Source organism: Ovis aries, chromosome 21, assembly GCF_016772045.2.
Source record: "Ovis aries strain OAR_USU_Benz2616 breed Rambouillet chromosome 21, ARS-UI_Ramb_v3.0, whole genome shotgun sequence".
NCBI classification, from domain to species: domain Eukaryota; kingdom Metazoa; phylum Chordata; class Mammalia; order Artiodactyla; family Bovidae; genus Ovis; species Ovis aries.
In genome coordinates, this window is record NC_056074.1 from 27,193,235 (window position 1) to 27,209,408 (window position 16,174).

Here is a 16,174-nt window from a genome sequence, read left to right on the forward strand (position 1 = left end):
TAAATTTGGATAACTGTGATATTGAATGGTTTGCCTTGGAGACGAACAGAGATCATTCTGTCATTTTGAGATTGCATCCAAGTACTGCATTTCGGACTCTTTTGTTGACCATGATGGCTACTCCATATCTTCTGAGGGATTCCTGCCCACAGTAGTAGATATAATGGTCATCTGAGTTAAATTCACCCATTCCAGCCCATTTTAGTTCGCTGATTCCTAGAATGTCGACGTTCACCCTTGCCATCTCTTGTTTGACCACTTCCAATTTGCCTTGATATATAGACCTGATATTCCAGGTTCCTATGCAATATTGCTCTTTATAGCATCGGATCTTGCTTCTATCACCAGTCACATCCACAACTGGGTATTGTTTTTGCTTTGGCTCCATCCCTTCATTCTTTCTGGAGTTATTTCTCCTCTGATCTCCAGTAGCATATTGGGCACCTACTGACCTGGGGAGTTCCTCTTTCAGTATCCTATCATTTTGCCTTTTCATACTGTTCATGGGGTTCTCAAGGCAAGAATACTGAAGTGGCTTGCCATTGGAGTAGGAAACCATGCTGGAGATCATGGGTCAGGTGAAGCCAGTGAGGGCGGGGGAGGCCTTGGATGTGTATACATGATATTAGTCTGTGGTCTGACCCTGTTTCTGGAATCAAGATTAATCAGTTTCTCATCCCCACCCTGCCTTCACCTCTGCGCAGCTACTCCCGAGAACAGCCTTTCTTCCTGCAGCTTAAAGATTATTTCTGGGTCAAGACCCCATCTCTCTATGAGCTGCCCTACGGGACCAAGGGGAGTGGTAAGTGCCTGCCTTGGGGAGCGGGCTGGGTAGGAATGGTGGCCTCACCTTGGCCACACTACTTCTCATTCTTTGCCATCCACGGTCCCAGCACCCAAGTTCTCAGCCAGGCTCAGACACTGGGGTCAGGGGAGGGAGGGCTGGCAGCCTTTGGAAAGGTTGCTGTTGTCATCAGCCCCGTCCAATCTGGTCCTTTTGCAGAAGATCTGCTCCTCCGGGTGCTAGCCATCACGAGCTACTCCATCCCAGAGAGCATCCAGAGGTAAGGAGACACGCCTTCCTGCCTCAGTGAGAAACAGTCATGGTCCAGCACCTCCCAGTGAGCCTGCCCGTCTCCAGGGAGGTGGGGACACTGGTCCCTATGGCAACCAAGCCTGGGTATCGGGTTGCTAGAGTGGGCAGAGGTTGCTGAGGGTATTGCCGTGGTAACAGGCTGGCCTGGGGGGCAGTCGGGGACTCTGAAATGGGATTGCTTTGCAGTCCTTCCCAGGCATCTTCCCTCCTCTCCTTCTCCTCTCTCTCCTGTGCTCTGCTCAGCTTCCTCTCCCTTGAAAGCCCAGGGCTGCAGAGTCAGCATGACCAGGAGCAGAACTCTGGAGATGCCTGGTCCATGTAGGGGGCTTCCCAAGTGGTGCTAGTGGTAAAGAACCTGCCTGCTGATGCTGGAGACTTAAGAGACATGGATTCCATCCCTTGGGCAGGAAGATCCCCTGGAGGAGGGCATGGCCAACCACTCCAGTGTTCTTGCCTGGAGAATCCCATGGACAGGGGAGCCTGGCGGCTACAGTCCATGGGCTTGCAGAGAGTCGGACACAACTGAAGCGACTTGGCATTTGCACAGTCCATGGGAAGCAGGGGCTGAGGGGGCCTGGGGCAGATGGGGGCAGGAGAGCGAGGTGAAGCTGGAGCAGGGGCTCCTTCTGGGTCTCATCACCCTGTTCCCATGGTAGCCTGAAGTGCCGCCGCTGCGTGGTGGTGGGGAACGGGCATCGGCTGCGCAACAGCTCACTGGGAGAGGCCATCAACAAATACGACGTGGTCATCAGGTCCGTATGGCCGCCCTTCCCTCTTCTGTCTGGGAACAGACCAGCAGAGCTCAGGGTGACAGGCATCCTCCTCCCCGCCTCCCAGGTTAAATAGCGCCCCGGTGGCTGGCTACGAGCAGGATGTGGGCTCCAAGACCACCATGCGTCTCTTCTACCCTGAATCCGCCCACTTCAACCCCAAAGTGGAGGACAACCCCGACACACTCCTCGTCCTTGTAGCTTTCAAGGCCATGGACTTCCACTGGATCGAGAGCATCCTAAGTGATAAGAAGCGAGTACGTGGGGAGACTGGGAGGGGAGCAGTCTCGGCCTGTGGTGGGGGAATGCTGCCCGGGTCAGGCCTTCCTGCTCCATCACGTGTGCCCCAAGATCCCTAGGAGCCAGTGAGGGTGAGGCGTGAGCTCAGTGTTCTGCCACAGCGGTCAGGAAACAGCAGCCCAGGGCGGCCCAGTGAGAAGCCTGGGAGCAGAGGGACCAGTCTGTTATCATCTCCAGGTGGGGGCAGGTTAGAAAAGTCGAGATCTCTGTCCTTCTAGGCGGACACACCCCAGAAAGTCCACTCTCTCTCTTTGCCATCGGTTGAACGTTGAACTGTCCACCTGACCATTTTCTGCCAGATGTTGACCTAGCCCCTTCTACCTGTGTGGACGTCATTGGGAGTGAGCAAGGTTTAGACCCCGTACTCTCCACACCATGTCACCTGGCCTCCCACGGGGACTGCCCCACTCCCCTCTCTCCCTGCTCCGCCCCTCTGGTCCCCACTCCCACCCCTATGGACCCCTTTCCCTGGAGGAGCCCAGCGGCTGGACTCAAGAAGCAGGTTTCAACCCACTCGCCTCTCGCCTTCCGTCCCCACCCGCCTAGGTGCGAAAGGGCTTCTGGAAACAGCCTCCGCTCATCTGGGACGTCAACCCCAAACAGATTCGGATTCTCAACCCCTTCTACATGGAGATCGCAGCTGACAAACTGCTGAGCCTGCCGATACAGCAGCCGCACAAGATTAAGCAGGTGGTGAGGGGTTGCGGACGGATGGGGAAGCAGAGGGCTGGGGTCCTGGGTGGGAAGTAGGTGGGACTTCCAGAGGCTTGGGGAGGTCCGGAGGACCCCAGATGAGGGGAGAATACCAGTGGAGAGGGCGGCGTGCATCTGAATAACACAGGCCCCAGGCATACACCTGTCTATAATGAGAGACTGGTACACTGATGTTTACAGCCGGGCAGAGTTCGTACTCCTTTTTTTTTTCTTTAAAAGAACAAATGGTAAGTTTTGTCTTTTTTTAAATGTATACTTTTATTTGTTTTTGGCTGTGCTGGGCCTTTGTTGCCGCCTGGACTTTGCTCTCGTTGTGGTGAGCCAGGGGCTACTGTCTAGATGCGGGACGCAGGCTTCTCATCCAGCGGCTTCTCTTGTTCCAGAGCCACAGGCTCTAGGGCACTTGGGCTTCAGTAGCTGAGGCATGTGGGCTCAGTAGTTGCAGTTGCCAGGCTGTAGAGGACAGGCTTGGGGATTGTAGCACACAGGCTTAGTTGTGGCGAGGCATGTGGGATCTTCCCGGACCGGGAATTAAACTTGTGTCTCCTGCATTGGCAGGCGGATTCTTCATCACTGAGCCACAAGGGAAGCCCAAGAGTGCAGATTCTTGAGATGCCCAGAGGCATCGCCAATGTGGGGTGTCAGGGGAGGGTGTTTTTACGGCTTGGGAGCTAGAGTTAGAGGATGGTTTTGGCAGGCACTGATCAGAATCTGTACACTGGGGATTTACTGGGACAGGCAGTAGTCTTTTTTTTTTGACTATGTGGCTTGTGGGATTTTAGTTCCCAACCAAGCATGAACCTATACCCCCAGCAGTGAAATTGTAGAGTCCTAACCACTGGTCAGCCAGGGAATTCTGGACAGTCAGGAGTCTTATTTTTGGAAAGTGAAAAAGTGAAGTCGCTCGGTCTCCCACATTGTAGACGGACACTTTACCGTCTGAGCCACCAGGGAAGTCCTATGAAGCCCGGCCCAAATCCTTCGGTTACTATTTGATCACTTTATCTGTGATCTGATCTTGGAACATATTGGTCTAAGGGAGTTAAAAGAATTGCAGTTGGTCCTGTATACCGTGGTTTGCTAGGTGTGGCAGGCTGGGGAGGCAAGTTATGGTTTTGGTTTTGGCTCTCTAGTGGTCTCTGGCTGACCTCTAGAGACCACTAGAGTCATACTGGGTAGCATCTCAAGCAGGTACTTCCTCGTGTCATTGAGCCCTTGGGTTGTGTGGGGTAGGAGACAGAGGTAACTGTCTGACAGAGAAAGGACTCAAGGTGCTGCCTGCTCTATGGCCTTGGGCCAGTCAACCACTTAGAGGCTTTTTCTTACCTGAGTGGTGGGGAAATTATCAGTACTGACCTTTCCAATAGCCATTCTGGGATTAAAAAAAATAGTTACGTAACGTGCTTATCATCAAGATTGGAATACTGTGAATGCTCAATAAATATTAGCCAAATTTTGAATAAATGATTTTATTCTTTTTTTTTTTTGGCTGTGCCACATGGCTTGCGAGATCTGTTTCCTGAGCAGGGACTGAACCCATGGCATGAGCGGTAAAGAACCCATCTGCCAGTGTAGGAGATATAAGAGATGTGGGTTCGATCCCTGGGTTGGGAAGATCCCCTGGAGGAGGAAAAGCCAACTCACTCGGGTTATTCTTGCCTGGAGAATCCCGTGGACAGAGGAACCTTGTGGGCTACAGTCCATGGGGTCACGAAGAGTTGGATGCGACTGAATCGACTTAGCACGCATGCATGGCAGTGAAAGCTGGACTCCTAACCACTAGGCCATCGGCCACCAGGGAACTCCCTATGATTTTATTTTTTACTGAATATCTATTATGATTCAACTTCCTGTGTTGAATGCCTGCTTCTGTGACGGGTTAGCACCAGGCCCCAATTTTGAATACACGGGGAGTAAGACATGCTGTTTGCACTAAGGAAACTCAGCCTAGCAGAATAAACACACAGGTTGCAACCTGGAGTGGCAAGATGCTCTAGCAGATTGTTCCAAGTGCTGTGGGGTCTTGGAGGAGGGGTAGACCTCTGCTTGGGGCTATCCAAAGAGGTACCATCAGAAGAGGTGAGACCAGAGTTGGGCCTTAAGGGGTCATGGGGCCCAGGGAGCAGACACTTGGGGAAAGGTATTTCATTCGCCAAGACCAAGCAGCGCCCCTGGCACTGAGCTCTAGGGCACGTGGAGGTGGATGGGGGACAGCAAGGTGGAATTTTATGCCCCTGATGGCAGAGGGTGAAGGCTAGAGGGAGACGCCAGAGCTGAGGACCGGAACCTGGCTTCTAGCAGGAGGAAGAAGAAACGGATGGTCCCGACATCCGTGTTGGTTTCCTGTCACTGCCTAACAGATGACCACAGTTTAACGGCTTAAAACAACACCCATGTATTGACTCATAGTTCTGGAGGTCAGACGTCCAGTACAGCATGGCTGGGTTCTCTGGTTAGAATATACAAGGCTGAAATCAAGTTGGCACTCTGACTGCATTCTTGTCTGGAGGCTCAGAGGGGAAATCTGCTTCCAAGTTCATTCCTGTTGTGGGAAGAATTTGGTTCCTTGTGGTTGTAGGACCGAAGTCCCCGTTTCCTGGCTGGCTTTCAGCCTGAGGTGGCACCCTCAGCCTGGTAGGAGCGGCCCGCATACCTTGCTCTCTGGCCCCCTCTATCTTTAGGCCAGAAATGCATAGTAAAATCCTTCTTGTGTTTCATATGTCCGACTTCCTCCACTGCCGACCTCTAGACCAGGATGTAAAAGCTCATGAGAGGAAGTCAAGCCCAGCAGGATTGTCTATCTTCCAGTCCTCTGTGCCATATGAAGCAATCTAACACAGCGTAATATATCTCATCATTTTCATAGGTTACACACACTCTCAAGGGCAAGGGTCATTGGTGGTCATCTTAGAATTCTCCTGCTATAGCACTGATTTTCGGAGAAGGCAATGGTAACCCACTCCAGTGTTCTTGCCTGGAGAATCCCAGGGATAGGGGAGCCTGCTGGGCTGCTGTCTATGGGGTCGCACAGAGTCGGACACGACTGAAGCGACTCAGCAGCAGCAGCATTGATTTTAAGGTGAAATTGAAGGCGGTACGATAGTTCCAGGTTTCCAGCACAACTGGGTGGATGGTAATATGTTTAACAACGACAGGAATACAGGGGGATAGGAGAGTTTGACTAGTTTAAAAAGTCCATGTCCAGGCAGAGGTGCTAGAAGGTGATGAATGTGTGGTTTGGCAGAGGTCTGAACTGGTTGAGATAACACAATGGAGGTAAAAGCAACAGGGCTGAAACGGAAGGCTGGGGCAGGAAGTGCCAGATAGGAGAGCTCAGAAAGGGGCCCTGGGGGACACCCGGCCTTGGGGGGCCTGACAAGATCCGGGGAGTGGCTTGGCAATGGGAGTGGGCACTGAAGTGCTCTGGAAGGCAGGTCGTCCCAGCCAAGAAAGAGGATGTGTGAAGTTAGGCTATCGGGTGGCACATCCCCGTGGATGAGTTAGGGGTGGAGAAACAGATCTTCATAGCAGCCCCTACGGTGGGGGCTGAGGGAGGTACTGCTGACCCCACTTCACGGAAGGCAGAGCCCACCCTCGTGAAGGGCACACAGCCCGGGAGTGTGAGCGCCCCGGGGCTTCCGGGAGAGGTAAGCTTTTCCAGGATGGAGAGCAGAACCTTTCTACTCCCGGAGGGACTTGTTTAATAGTTCTAAGCCTCAGTTCCCCAGCTGTATACAATGGGGCTAATAAAAGTATCGATCTCAAAGTGTTTTTGTGAGGACTGGATGAGAGGTGGTGCAGTGGTCAAGAATCCCTCTGCCAAGGCAGGAAATGCAGGTTCGATCCCTGGGTTGGGAAGATCCCCTGGAGGAGGAAATGGCAACCCACTCCAGTCTGCTTGCCTGGAGAATCCCATGAACAGAGGAGCCTGGTGGGCTGCAGTCTGTGGGGTCACAAAGAGTTGGACTCAACTGAGCAAGCACACACAGATGAGATGACATAAGGGGTAAGATAACAGGGTCTGGCACATAGCAAGTGCTCCGAAAGCCACAGATATTATTATTATTGTCATTACCGTCATTCTGTAATCATCCCCAAAGGTCTGAGCCCTCTCCAGATGTATTAAGCTGTATTACGCCATATGGTAGGGCTGCCCTGGTAGCTCAGCTGGTAAAGAATCCACCTGCAATGCAGGAGACCCTGGTTCGGTTCCTGGTTCGGGAAGATCCCCTGGAGAAGGGATAGGCTATCCACTCCAGTGTTCTTGGACTTCCCCAGTGGCTTAGACGGTAAAGAATCTGCCTGCAGTGTGGGACACCTGGGTTTGATCCCTGGGTTGAGAAGATCCCCTAGGGGAGGGCATGGCAACCCACTCCACTCTTCTTGCCTGGAGAATCCCTATGGACAGAGGAGCCTAGTGGGCTACAGTCCTCAAGGTTGCAAAGAGTTGGACACAACTGAGTGACTAAGCACAGCTTCAGCATGCCATATGGTAGTCATGAGCCACATGTGGCTATTTTTTGTTTTTTTTTCGGCTGTGTCCCATGGCCTGTGGGATCTTAGTTCCTCCACCAGGAATCAAACCCAAGCTCTTGGCAGTGAGAGCTCGGTCAGAGTCCTAACCACTGGGACCACCAGGGAATTCCCCACAGGAGGCTATTTAAAATTTAGTTTGAATTGGATCAAATAAAAAGTTCAATTCCTTAGCTGCATGAACCCCACGTGGCTCGTCGCTGCCGTATAGGACAGCACAGATGAAGAACATTTCCGTGATACTAGAAGGTTCTGTTGCAGAGCGCTGGCCTAGAGGTGCTGAAAGACTCTGGCTGCCTCTAATACCTTGCCCACCCCTTGTCCCTCAGAAGCCCACCACAGGGCTGCTGGCCATCACCCTGGCCCTCCACCTCTGCGACCTGGTGCACATTGCTGGCTTCGGCTACCCAGACGCCCACCAGAAGAAGCAGTCCATTCACTACTATGAGTATATCACGCTCAAGTCCATGATGGTAAGTGGCCCCTGCTGGTGAACTGGGGGCACGGAGTGAGTGAGGGTGGTGCTGGGGGCCCAGAGATGGCTCACCTGTGAGGTCACACAGAGAGAGGCATCTGGACTCCCAGGCCAGCATTCTCCACATTCTGTCTTCCTCGCGAGAGCCGGCCTGGGGAACAGAGCTCGCGGGCGTGGGGTCACGGGAGGCCCAGAGAGCTGCCTAGAAGTCCCTCAGCTTGCTTCCTTGGCTGTCTTCACAGTGGTCAGGCCACAATGTCTCCCAGGAGGCCCTGGCCATCAAGCGGATGCTGGAGATCGGAGCGGTCAAGAACCTCACTTACTTCTGACTCGGGCAGGGGCTGTTCCCATCGGCTCACCCTGCTGAGCGGCCCCGGTCCATGCCCCTGGGGGTGCCGGGTGCCAGCCTGGCCGGCTTGGACTCACCTTCTCCTGTGTGGGGAGGGGGCCAGGTCTGAGACGAGGCCGTGCCCCTGATTGCTCTGGTGGAGGCCAGATGGAGTCAGGGTGGAGGCCCTGGGGCAGGAGGGGCTGCGCCTGGGCGTGGGGGCTTGCTTCTGTGGCATTCCCTCTCTGCCAGTGCTGGGAGATTATTTAAGGGGCTATTTAATTAAAGGGTAGGAATGTGCTGTGGGCTGGCCCCATGGCATCCAGAAGAGGGGGCATATGACAGTGTTCTGCTCACTTCTGACACAGAAGTGATGCACCCACTACGGCCTAGGCCCAGAGTGGGCCTCCCAGGAGGGTGGTGCCCCACGCCCCACAGAGGGGCTGCTCCCTCCCAGCAGGCATGGGAAGAGCACTGGCACAGGGGCTCCATGGTGGAAGTGACCTAAAGTAGGTTACAAATTATTAAACTATTTTTCCTAAAACAGAAGCAGCTGTGATACTCTTTGTCCTTTCGGATTGAAGAAGACGCGGATGGGGAGCAGGCCACAGCGGTGGGCCCTCTCGCCCAGTAGTGGGCAGGCGGGCCAGGGTTATTTGGAAAGTCATTGTTTACTGAATACGATGCTTGGGTGGTGCCAAGTCATGCATTGTCATCCTGGCATAGCAGGCAAGCGACTGGTGCCCAGACGGCCCTGTCTGCTGGACACCTAGCCTGGCTCTGCATCCTGGTTTACTCTCCAGAGGCAGGAGGGGCAGCACCCTCATTCCCCTCCCTCCCTCTCCCTCACCAGCCTTGCTTCCAGAATCACATGTTGGAAGGTGTGTGTTTGAGGACAAGGGTGGAGACAGACAAAGAAAGCCAAGTTTCCTTCTCAGATTAAGTGGGAATCATAAAATAGAGTTTACAGAAAGTCCTGCCAGGGGCCCAGGCAGCCAGAATTGGGATGGGCAGGGCACGGGTGGTGTCTGAGGGCTTGGCAAGGCCTGTGAGCAGTCGATGGGCCAGGCGATGGAATGATGGAATGCTTTTGTCCTCCACCCCCTCTACCCCTGGCCCAGGTTTTTATAATTGTGATAGCCCTGCTGTCTGCCGGTCTCTGCCCAGCTTTCTTTCCCATCTTCCCAGACCCTGCTAAGCTGCCAAGTGGGCTTCCTGCCACTCTCCCAGCTGTGCCTTTACATCTGGAGCCAGGAGGGAGAGCCGGACCTCCCCCAGAAGGAAGGGACTCACAGCTGTGTTCCTGGCTTTCTCGGAAAGAGTTGCAGCCTTGAGGTTTTGAGATGGCAAGGCTGGGACAGGACAGATAAGGAGGGGCAGAGATTTCGGAGGAGCAGAGGACCATGGCAGGGGATGGACTTGCTCTCTCAGAAACCTGGCAGAACCCCTCTGCTAGCTGCTGTCCCCCTAGGGGTGAGAGCAAATAGGGCCACAGCCCCAGGCCCCCTCCTTTCTCCTCCACATGGGCCAGCTTCGTCTCCAGGCTTTGTCCTGGGGAGTCTTGCTGACCCCACCGGGCTTGAGTGTGTGCAGGAACCTCAGCTCCGCTTATTCCTGGTGCCTCTTCAGCTGTTGCTTGTGAGGGTTTGCATGGGAGTGTCCAGTTCCCCGTGCAGGCCATTGAAAGTGGCTGTCAGCACGTATGATCCAGCTGTCCTGGATTGGGGCCACTGCCTGTTACTGGATGTGCCTAAACTTGAGCCAGAAACCAAACTCATACCCACTCCCCCCCCCCCCCCCCCCGCCCCAAACTCCACACACACACACACACACACACGCCCGCACGCTCATGTAGACACAGGAGCGATTCACATTTTTGCATGAAGTGTGTGATGCCTACACACAGACAGTCCTCCATGATTACATCCACACAGGAGTGTGTATGGGAAGGGGGTGCGTATACCCCCCAAAATGGCCATTGCGCCCTGGGTGGAGGTGTGGGCTGAGCGTTCTCCGGGGTACCCCAATCACAGGGGGACAGAGGCAGCACCAGGGGCCCCAGCGCAGGCAGTGGAGCTTTGATGAAGAGTTGATGGATAGTTCTGAGAAAGGGGCTGCCATCCTTCAGTTAGCCTGACCAATGTGGATGAACTGCCCGCCAGCCCACCTGCCTGGTCCTGATTAAACCGGCCCGGAAAAGGGGGCAGGAGAGACGCAGAGCACGGCAGAGGGGAAGCACTTGACTGCCCGCCCACAAATGTGGGTCCTCCACCGGGCTTGCCACTTAATTCTGTACGACCTTGGGCTGATCATTTCTCCCCGTCTGTGCTCCAATTCCTACATTCCTTGAAACAGGAGGGAGGGTCCAGCCAATGAGGACCACCTGTGCTGAATCATCTGGGTGTGATTTAAGAATGCAGATTCTCGGGTTTTACCCAGGCCTCTGGGGATGGAGCCCAGGAATCTGGAATTTTAACAAGCACCCGCAACCACTGCCCCGGTAGTCTAGACTACAGGATAACCTCAAGGGCCTCTTCCAACGGAACGGTCTGCGTGCAAAACCCAGGCTAATCCCCGGTGCCCTTGAGCCGAGTTAATTACGCGCACGCGCGGTTTTGTCCTGCGGGCGGGGGCGGAGGCCGGTGCGGTGCACGCGTCGTTGGGCCTGCGATCGCAGGGCAGGGGCTGCCCGGGCAGAGCGGCGCCCTACCGCGGTGTGCCCGGGGGCCTGCTGGGGTGCTGAGAGGCCGGCGCCTCCCTGGCAACCGGCTCCGGGCCTGGCAGCGGCCGCTGAGCCCGCGCCCGTCTGTCTGCCCGGTTTGCAGGCGAACCACGGTTTTTTCCGGGGGGCTTGTCTGAACTCCCGCCGGGGCTGGCTCATGTGACCTATGTTGATGTCACCGCCCTGGCGGGGGTGACACAGACTCGGGCTGCGGGCCATCGGAGGAGATCCGCCCGGTGCGGTGTAGACCATGTGCCCCATCTCTCCGCCACAGAGGCCTGGAGAAGAGGCGGAACAACCAGCTCCACCTCCTAGCTGGGCAAGACAGAGCATGGGTCTTTAGTCCGTCATCACGTCGAAATGATGTTCTGTATTCACATCAAGTGAAAGTGCTGAACACTTCGGGTTTTTATTGACACTTTCCAAGGATATGAATACATCCAATTGCCTTCCCCCAGAGACTGGCCAGCAGCCTGCGAAAAGTTTGAACTCGGAAGCGGTTTTGTCTGTGAGGCAGATAGGTGTAAGCCCACACACAAAACCGTGCTCTGTCACGTGACCTGTAAAATAGTGATTACGCATGCCTGTCCCACAAGGAGGTTTTAAGGATTTAGTGGGAATATGTCTGGAAAAATATCAGGTCGACTGTAAAGTATGATATCAATGTTAGATTGGAAAGCTACTTTTTGCATGATGGAGAATACCTGAAAGCATATGAAACAGGTGAGGTCCATCTGGAAGGTCAAACGTACGCCCAGGTAGGGCTAGTTACAGAAAAGTGTTTGTCTTCAAGTCACCAACAAGCTCAGCAGAGGAAGGTAAGAGGCTGGTAAGAGGACTCAAATGCAGGCTTCACAGAAAACAGCAAAGAACTGTGAGTTCAAACTGCTCTCTGGCAGTGGTTTTCAAATTGAAGTCAGACACTTGTAGGTGCTTTTGGAGAAAGGTGTTTCTTGGGTGGCATTATCTGTTTCTATGGACATGAGTTTGAGCAAACTCCAGAAGATAGTGAAGGACAGGGAAGCCTGGTATTGCTGCAGTCCATGAGGTTGGAAAGAGTTGGCCAGGTCTGAGGGGTAAACAACAGCGTTTCCATGGCAGGCAGCCTACCAGGGCAGGTTGCTAAACAAAGGTTGAGAAGTACATCTTAATAGTTGGTAAGCTCTCTCCAAGCCATCTGACTGTTTTGATGTTCTAATTATAGCTTCAGAATATTATCTGTTAGTTTTGAGCATTTCCTTGGTTTTGTACCGGATGCGATTCCAGGAAGTCTTTCCAACTTAAGAGTTTGAGGAGGGATCTATATGTCTGTATGTCAGTGGTTAATAGTCTGTTTTCCTGACCAGATCTTTCTTAGTGACTTGACCTCTCTTGTTAAGAGTTTATGGGGATTCTGCACTTGAGAATTGAGGCAGGGAGATGAACCTTGGGTCTTATTAGATGACAGATTTAGGGGGCCCTAATGTATTGGGGGCTCCCCCTCTTCAAGTAAAGGGAATGCAGGCAGCTGGGAGCAAGCTGGGGAGACTGCAGTCCTGTAAAGGAGGGTTAGCACAGAGGATTTGGCAAAAGGATTTAGGAAAAACAACTCTGGGAGCCAGATTTAAAGTACTGGGAAGACCAATTTAAAGTACTGCACCCCTCAGCAGAGACTCTGTTTCCTCTCAAGAATCTTGCAAGACTGGCAGGATAGAACTGGTGGAGGGAATGATAGGAATCACCCCAGGGAGCTGAAGTTGGAATTACTTAACTAAGCTGTTCCAGAACTATTATTCTGAGGTTTCCTAAAACATCATTTATGTACATCACCAACTTTAATGCTTAAGGAGTGTCTTCACTTGCCTAAAAATGTGTTTCTCTGCTAAAGAAAAATATCAACAAGAGGACAAGTTACAGTCTGGTAGGGAGATTCTTTCCAGTTCTGTGCTTTTTTTTCTGTACATTTCTGTTCTTCTTGTAGCCCTGCGTGGCAAGAGAACTAGAGACAATTTTAACTAAAAGTCAGATAGGAAATTCTCATCTGAAAATTCTGCTGTAGAAGCCCTGAATCCTTATCTGTATCACTTTATCACTAATGCCTTCTCCATTCAGTATTTCTCCCAAGTGCCAAGCCCACTAGTGTCGTGAATTTGTCTTCTAATCCTTGGGCAGCAAGGCCCTGGCCCCTTAATTTCTTTACAAATGTGATGAAGGTGGTATCTTGAACTTAGTTCCCTTGAACCCATGTTTGCTTAATTGAGGATGACCTTCCAAGGGATAAATCCCTATATTCAGCTTTTATCCCAAGTGGCACTCCTCCTCTTGTATAAGGAGGAGTAGATTTCAGGTAAGGTCTAGTTAATAAGACCCCAGTTCTCCCTAAGAAGACCTGTTTCTTGAGACTTCACATACCTTGTCTTTGAACCTTAGTACTTTAGATTCACTCCAAAGAAAACAGCTATAGAGAAGCATTATGTGACTGTTCTCATAGCTTTCCAAGGTTATTTCCAAGGGCCATAGTTTGAGAAGGAACGGAAGGAAGTTCCTTTGTGTGGCCGGGGCTCCCTGGTCGGTGCGCACAAGGGAGACATTTGGCCCAGGGATTGAGGCTGTCCCAGCCCTGTGGGTGGGCTGAGCCGGCTGGCCCAGGGAGGAGCTCTGGGAACATGGAATGGCAGGCAGATACAGGCCCCAGGGATGTAGACCAGAACTCAAGGATGGATCTCGTAAATGCCATGTGTTCACAAAAGGCCTTGTAAAGATGACGGCTGTGGTAGGTGTGAAACCACAGGACCTGTGGTCCAAAAGCTTTCAGTACATGTCCAAGATTTCACCAACAGAGAGGAGGAAGAGATGGAGCCAGGAAGAACAGCAGTTAGAGAGGGAAAGAGTGGACGGGCCTCTTCCTGCAACACAAATGTGTTCATCCAGGAAAATAAATCCTTATGTTTAGAAAGATGAGTAGCTTGGGATTGTCTCATTTTTCCCAACTGATGACCTAGTTAGGAAAATGGAAACACAGGGGGTTGGGGAAAAGATGAGCCTTACTGAATTTGAGAAGTAATGTCAAAGCAACGGAGTGTTTGATCAGGGACTCTCAGAGATCTGTAGTTTTGATGCTGAAGCTGCAAATGGCTGGCCTGTGGTTACAGCTCCTAAAAACAGCTTCCGTAAGAGGCTTCTTTAAAGGGGAAGTAGACATCAAGATTTAGTTGAAATGTCCTCGGTTTATATCTAAATGTTCATGTTTTTGAAATAAACATCTATATGCAAATTAGGATCATTTTTATTTAAATATTTATACTTTTATTTCAACAAAGAGTTGATTTTATAGGGAAACTTCTAGAAGAAACTAATTACAGGACACCCCCCTTGTCCTTTTTTCTGGTGGCATCACACGCCATGCGCTGTACCTGGGAAGGGCTGGTGAGACTCCTGGAGTGTGTACCTGGCGGTTTCAGTTCTGATCATGTCATAATAAAGGCCATGTGCCCCGTGTATACCCCTCCCTCACCCCCATGTAGGGAGTGAAAAGGAATTTTTGTTGGCTCCTTTTCTCCTGAGAAATCTAAAGCCGCATTACATTTGCTGTTGTTTCCCATGTTCCCCTCCACTCTGGAAGCTCCCAGGCAGCTGCAAGGCCTGTGCCTTTAGAGTAGTTTCAGTCCTCTCCATCAGAGATGGATTTACTATGGTGCCCTGGCGCTTTGTATGAGACCACCTTCCATTCCATGAGAGTTGAAGACATGCTGGAAATAACCCTGGGCTCTCCAGACTGATAACGAGCCTGAGAGTTAGAAACCGGGCCCTCAGCCAGTGACTCAGAGCCAATAACGAATTGTAAAGCTATCGGAAAGCTGGATCCTGGCCTTGGGAATGGGGCATGTTGGGGGGGGTTGATTTGATACACAGAAGCACTTTCCCAGGAAGTTGCTGTCTCTCCAGGTCATTCGGGGACTGGGGGTGGAGGATGCCAGTCCTGCTTTCCTACTGGAGCTGCAGCCTGCCCTTCCTCTGCCCCCCCCCCCAGTGGGTCCTTGCTTATGGCCTTCAGCACCGGCCGTTTTCTAGGATGAAAGTGGCCTTGGGCCTTTGCTGTGGATGGAAACATGTCACAGAGGAAAGCATCTGTGTTTAATCTCACGCACGTCGCTTGTTAGCTCTGTGACCTTGGACTGGTCTTTTGGTTTCTTAAGCCTCACTCCCTTGTCTGTTAAATGGTGATACTTTGTAGAAATGCAGGAATTAAATAAGATTACAAATGTGAAGCACTCATTTCAGTTGATGTGAGGTCACCTGCAGGGAAATTCAGGGCTTCCCACTGACTTCATTTATTTTTTAACACTTTCCTTTACCAACTCTTTTGCCTTTCACTCCTGCATGAGAAGTAAATGGGGCCAGAGGGGTAAACGGATGTGTACAGCTCAGTCCAGCATCCTTCTCAATGCCTTGGCGATAGAGCTTACTGATTTCACCTACCTGTGTTCTTCTCTTTCACCAGGGCCTTAAATGTGATCGCGTAAACTTTCAGTGATTCTCTGCTGTGTTTCTGCCTTGGAGAGGGTTCAGGGGGTGGCCCCATGCAGCCCCTTCTTATGTGATGTCCATAGCCCCACCCTAGGAGTGTCTGAGCCTCTGAGGGAAAAGAGGATTCTGTTCTCCAGAAGATCATATTTCTTCCCAGGTTATTTTGTGCCATAACCTTGGGCTCCAAGAAAAGAATGGGTACCTCCATCCTTTTAGAAGAACTGTGTATTAGGGGTGGTGATGATTGCACAGGGTATAAGGGGCAAGATAGTCTGTGGTGAATATTAGAAGGTCAATTTTCCACCTGCCTCCAAGGTGGGGAAGAGAAGTGAAAGGACAGGTCATCTTAGGTCATCCTCGTCCTGTTCTAGCACACCAAGGCATTCTGCATTTGATCTTAGACCCTTATTCTTTAATAGCAAACTGCCACTGCTAAGTCACTTCAGTCGTGTCCGACTCTGTGTGACCCTGTAGACGGCAGCCCACCAGGCTCCCCCGTCCCTGGGATTCTCCAGGCAAGAACACTGGAGTGGGTTGCCGTTTCCTTCTCCAGTGGGTGAAAGTGAAAAGTGAAAGTGAAGTCGCTCAGTTGTGTCCGACCCTCAGCGACCCCATGGACTACAGCCTACCAGGCTCCTCCGTCCATGGGATTTTCCAGGCAGGAGTACTGGAGTGGGGTGCCCTTGCAAAGGCAAGACATATATGGGAAAGGAGACTTGTGGGGTTAGAG

The 16,174-nt window shown here is 52.1% G+C and overlaps 1 protein-coding gene across 14 annotated transcripts in view; it reads left to right on the forward strand.

The window, feature by feature from the left end:
* The window catches only part of ST3GAL4 (ST3 beta-galactoside alpha-2,3-sialyltransferase 4), a 121,255-nt gene that overhangs the window by 41,377 nt on the left and 63,704 nt on the right, over window positions 1-16,174 (forward strand). For 9 of the 14 annotated variants that reach the window (XM_060403831.1, XM_060403835.1, XM_042237608.2 and 6 more), the window contains 7 exons: window positions 705-802; window positions 1,004-1,064; window positions 1,753-1,848; window positions 1,934-2,123; window positions 2,713-2,856; window positions 7,743-7,886; window positions 8,131-8,765. In XM_060403831.1, coding sequence (XP_060259814.1) covers window positions 705-802; window positions 1,004-1,064; window positions 1,753-1,848; window positions 1,934-2,123; window positions 2,713-2,856; window positions 7,743-7,886; window positions 8,131-8,217 — 820 coding nt within the window. In that variant the 3' untranslated portion in view covers window positions 8,218-8,765. 14 annotated transcript variants of the gene reach the window in all.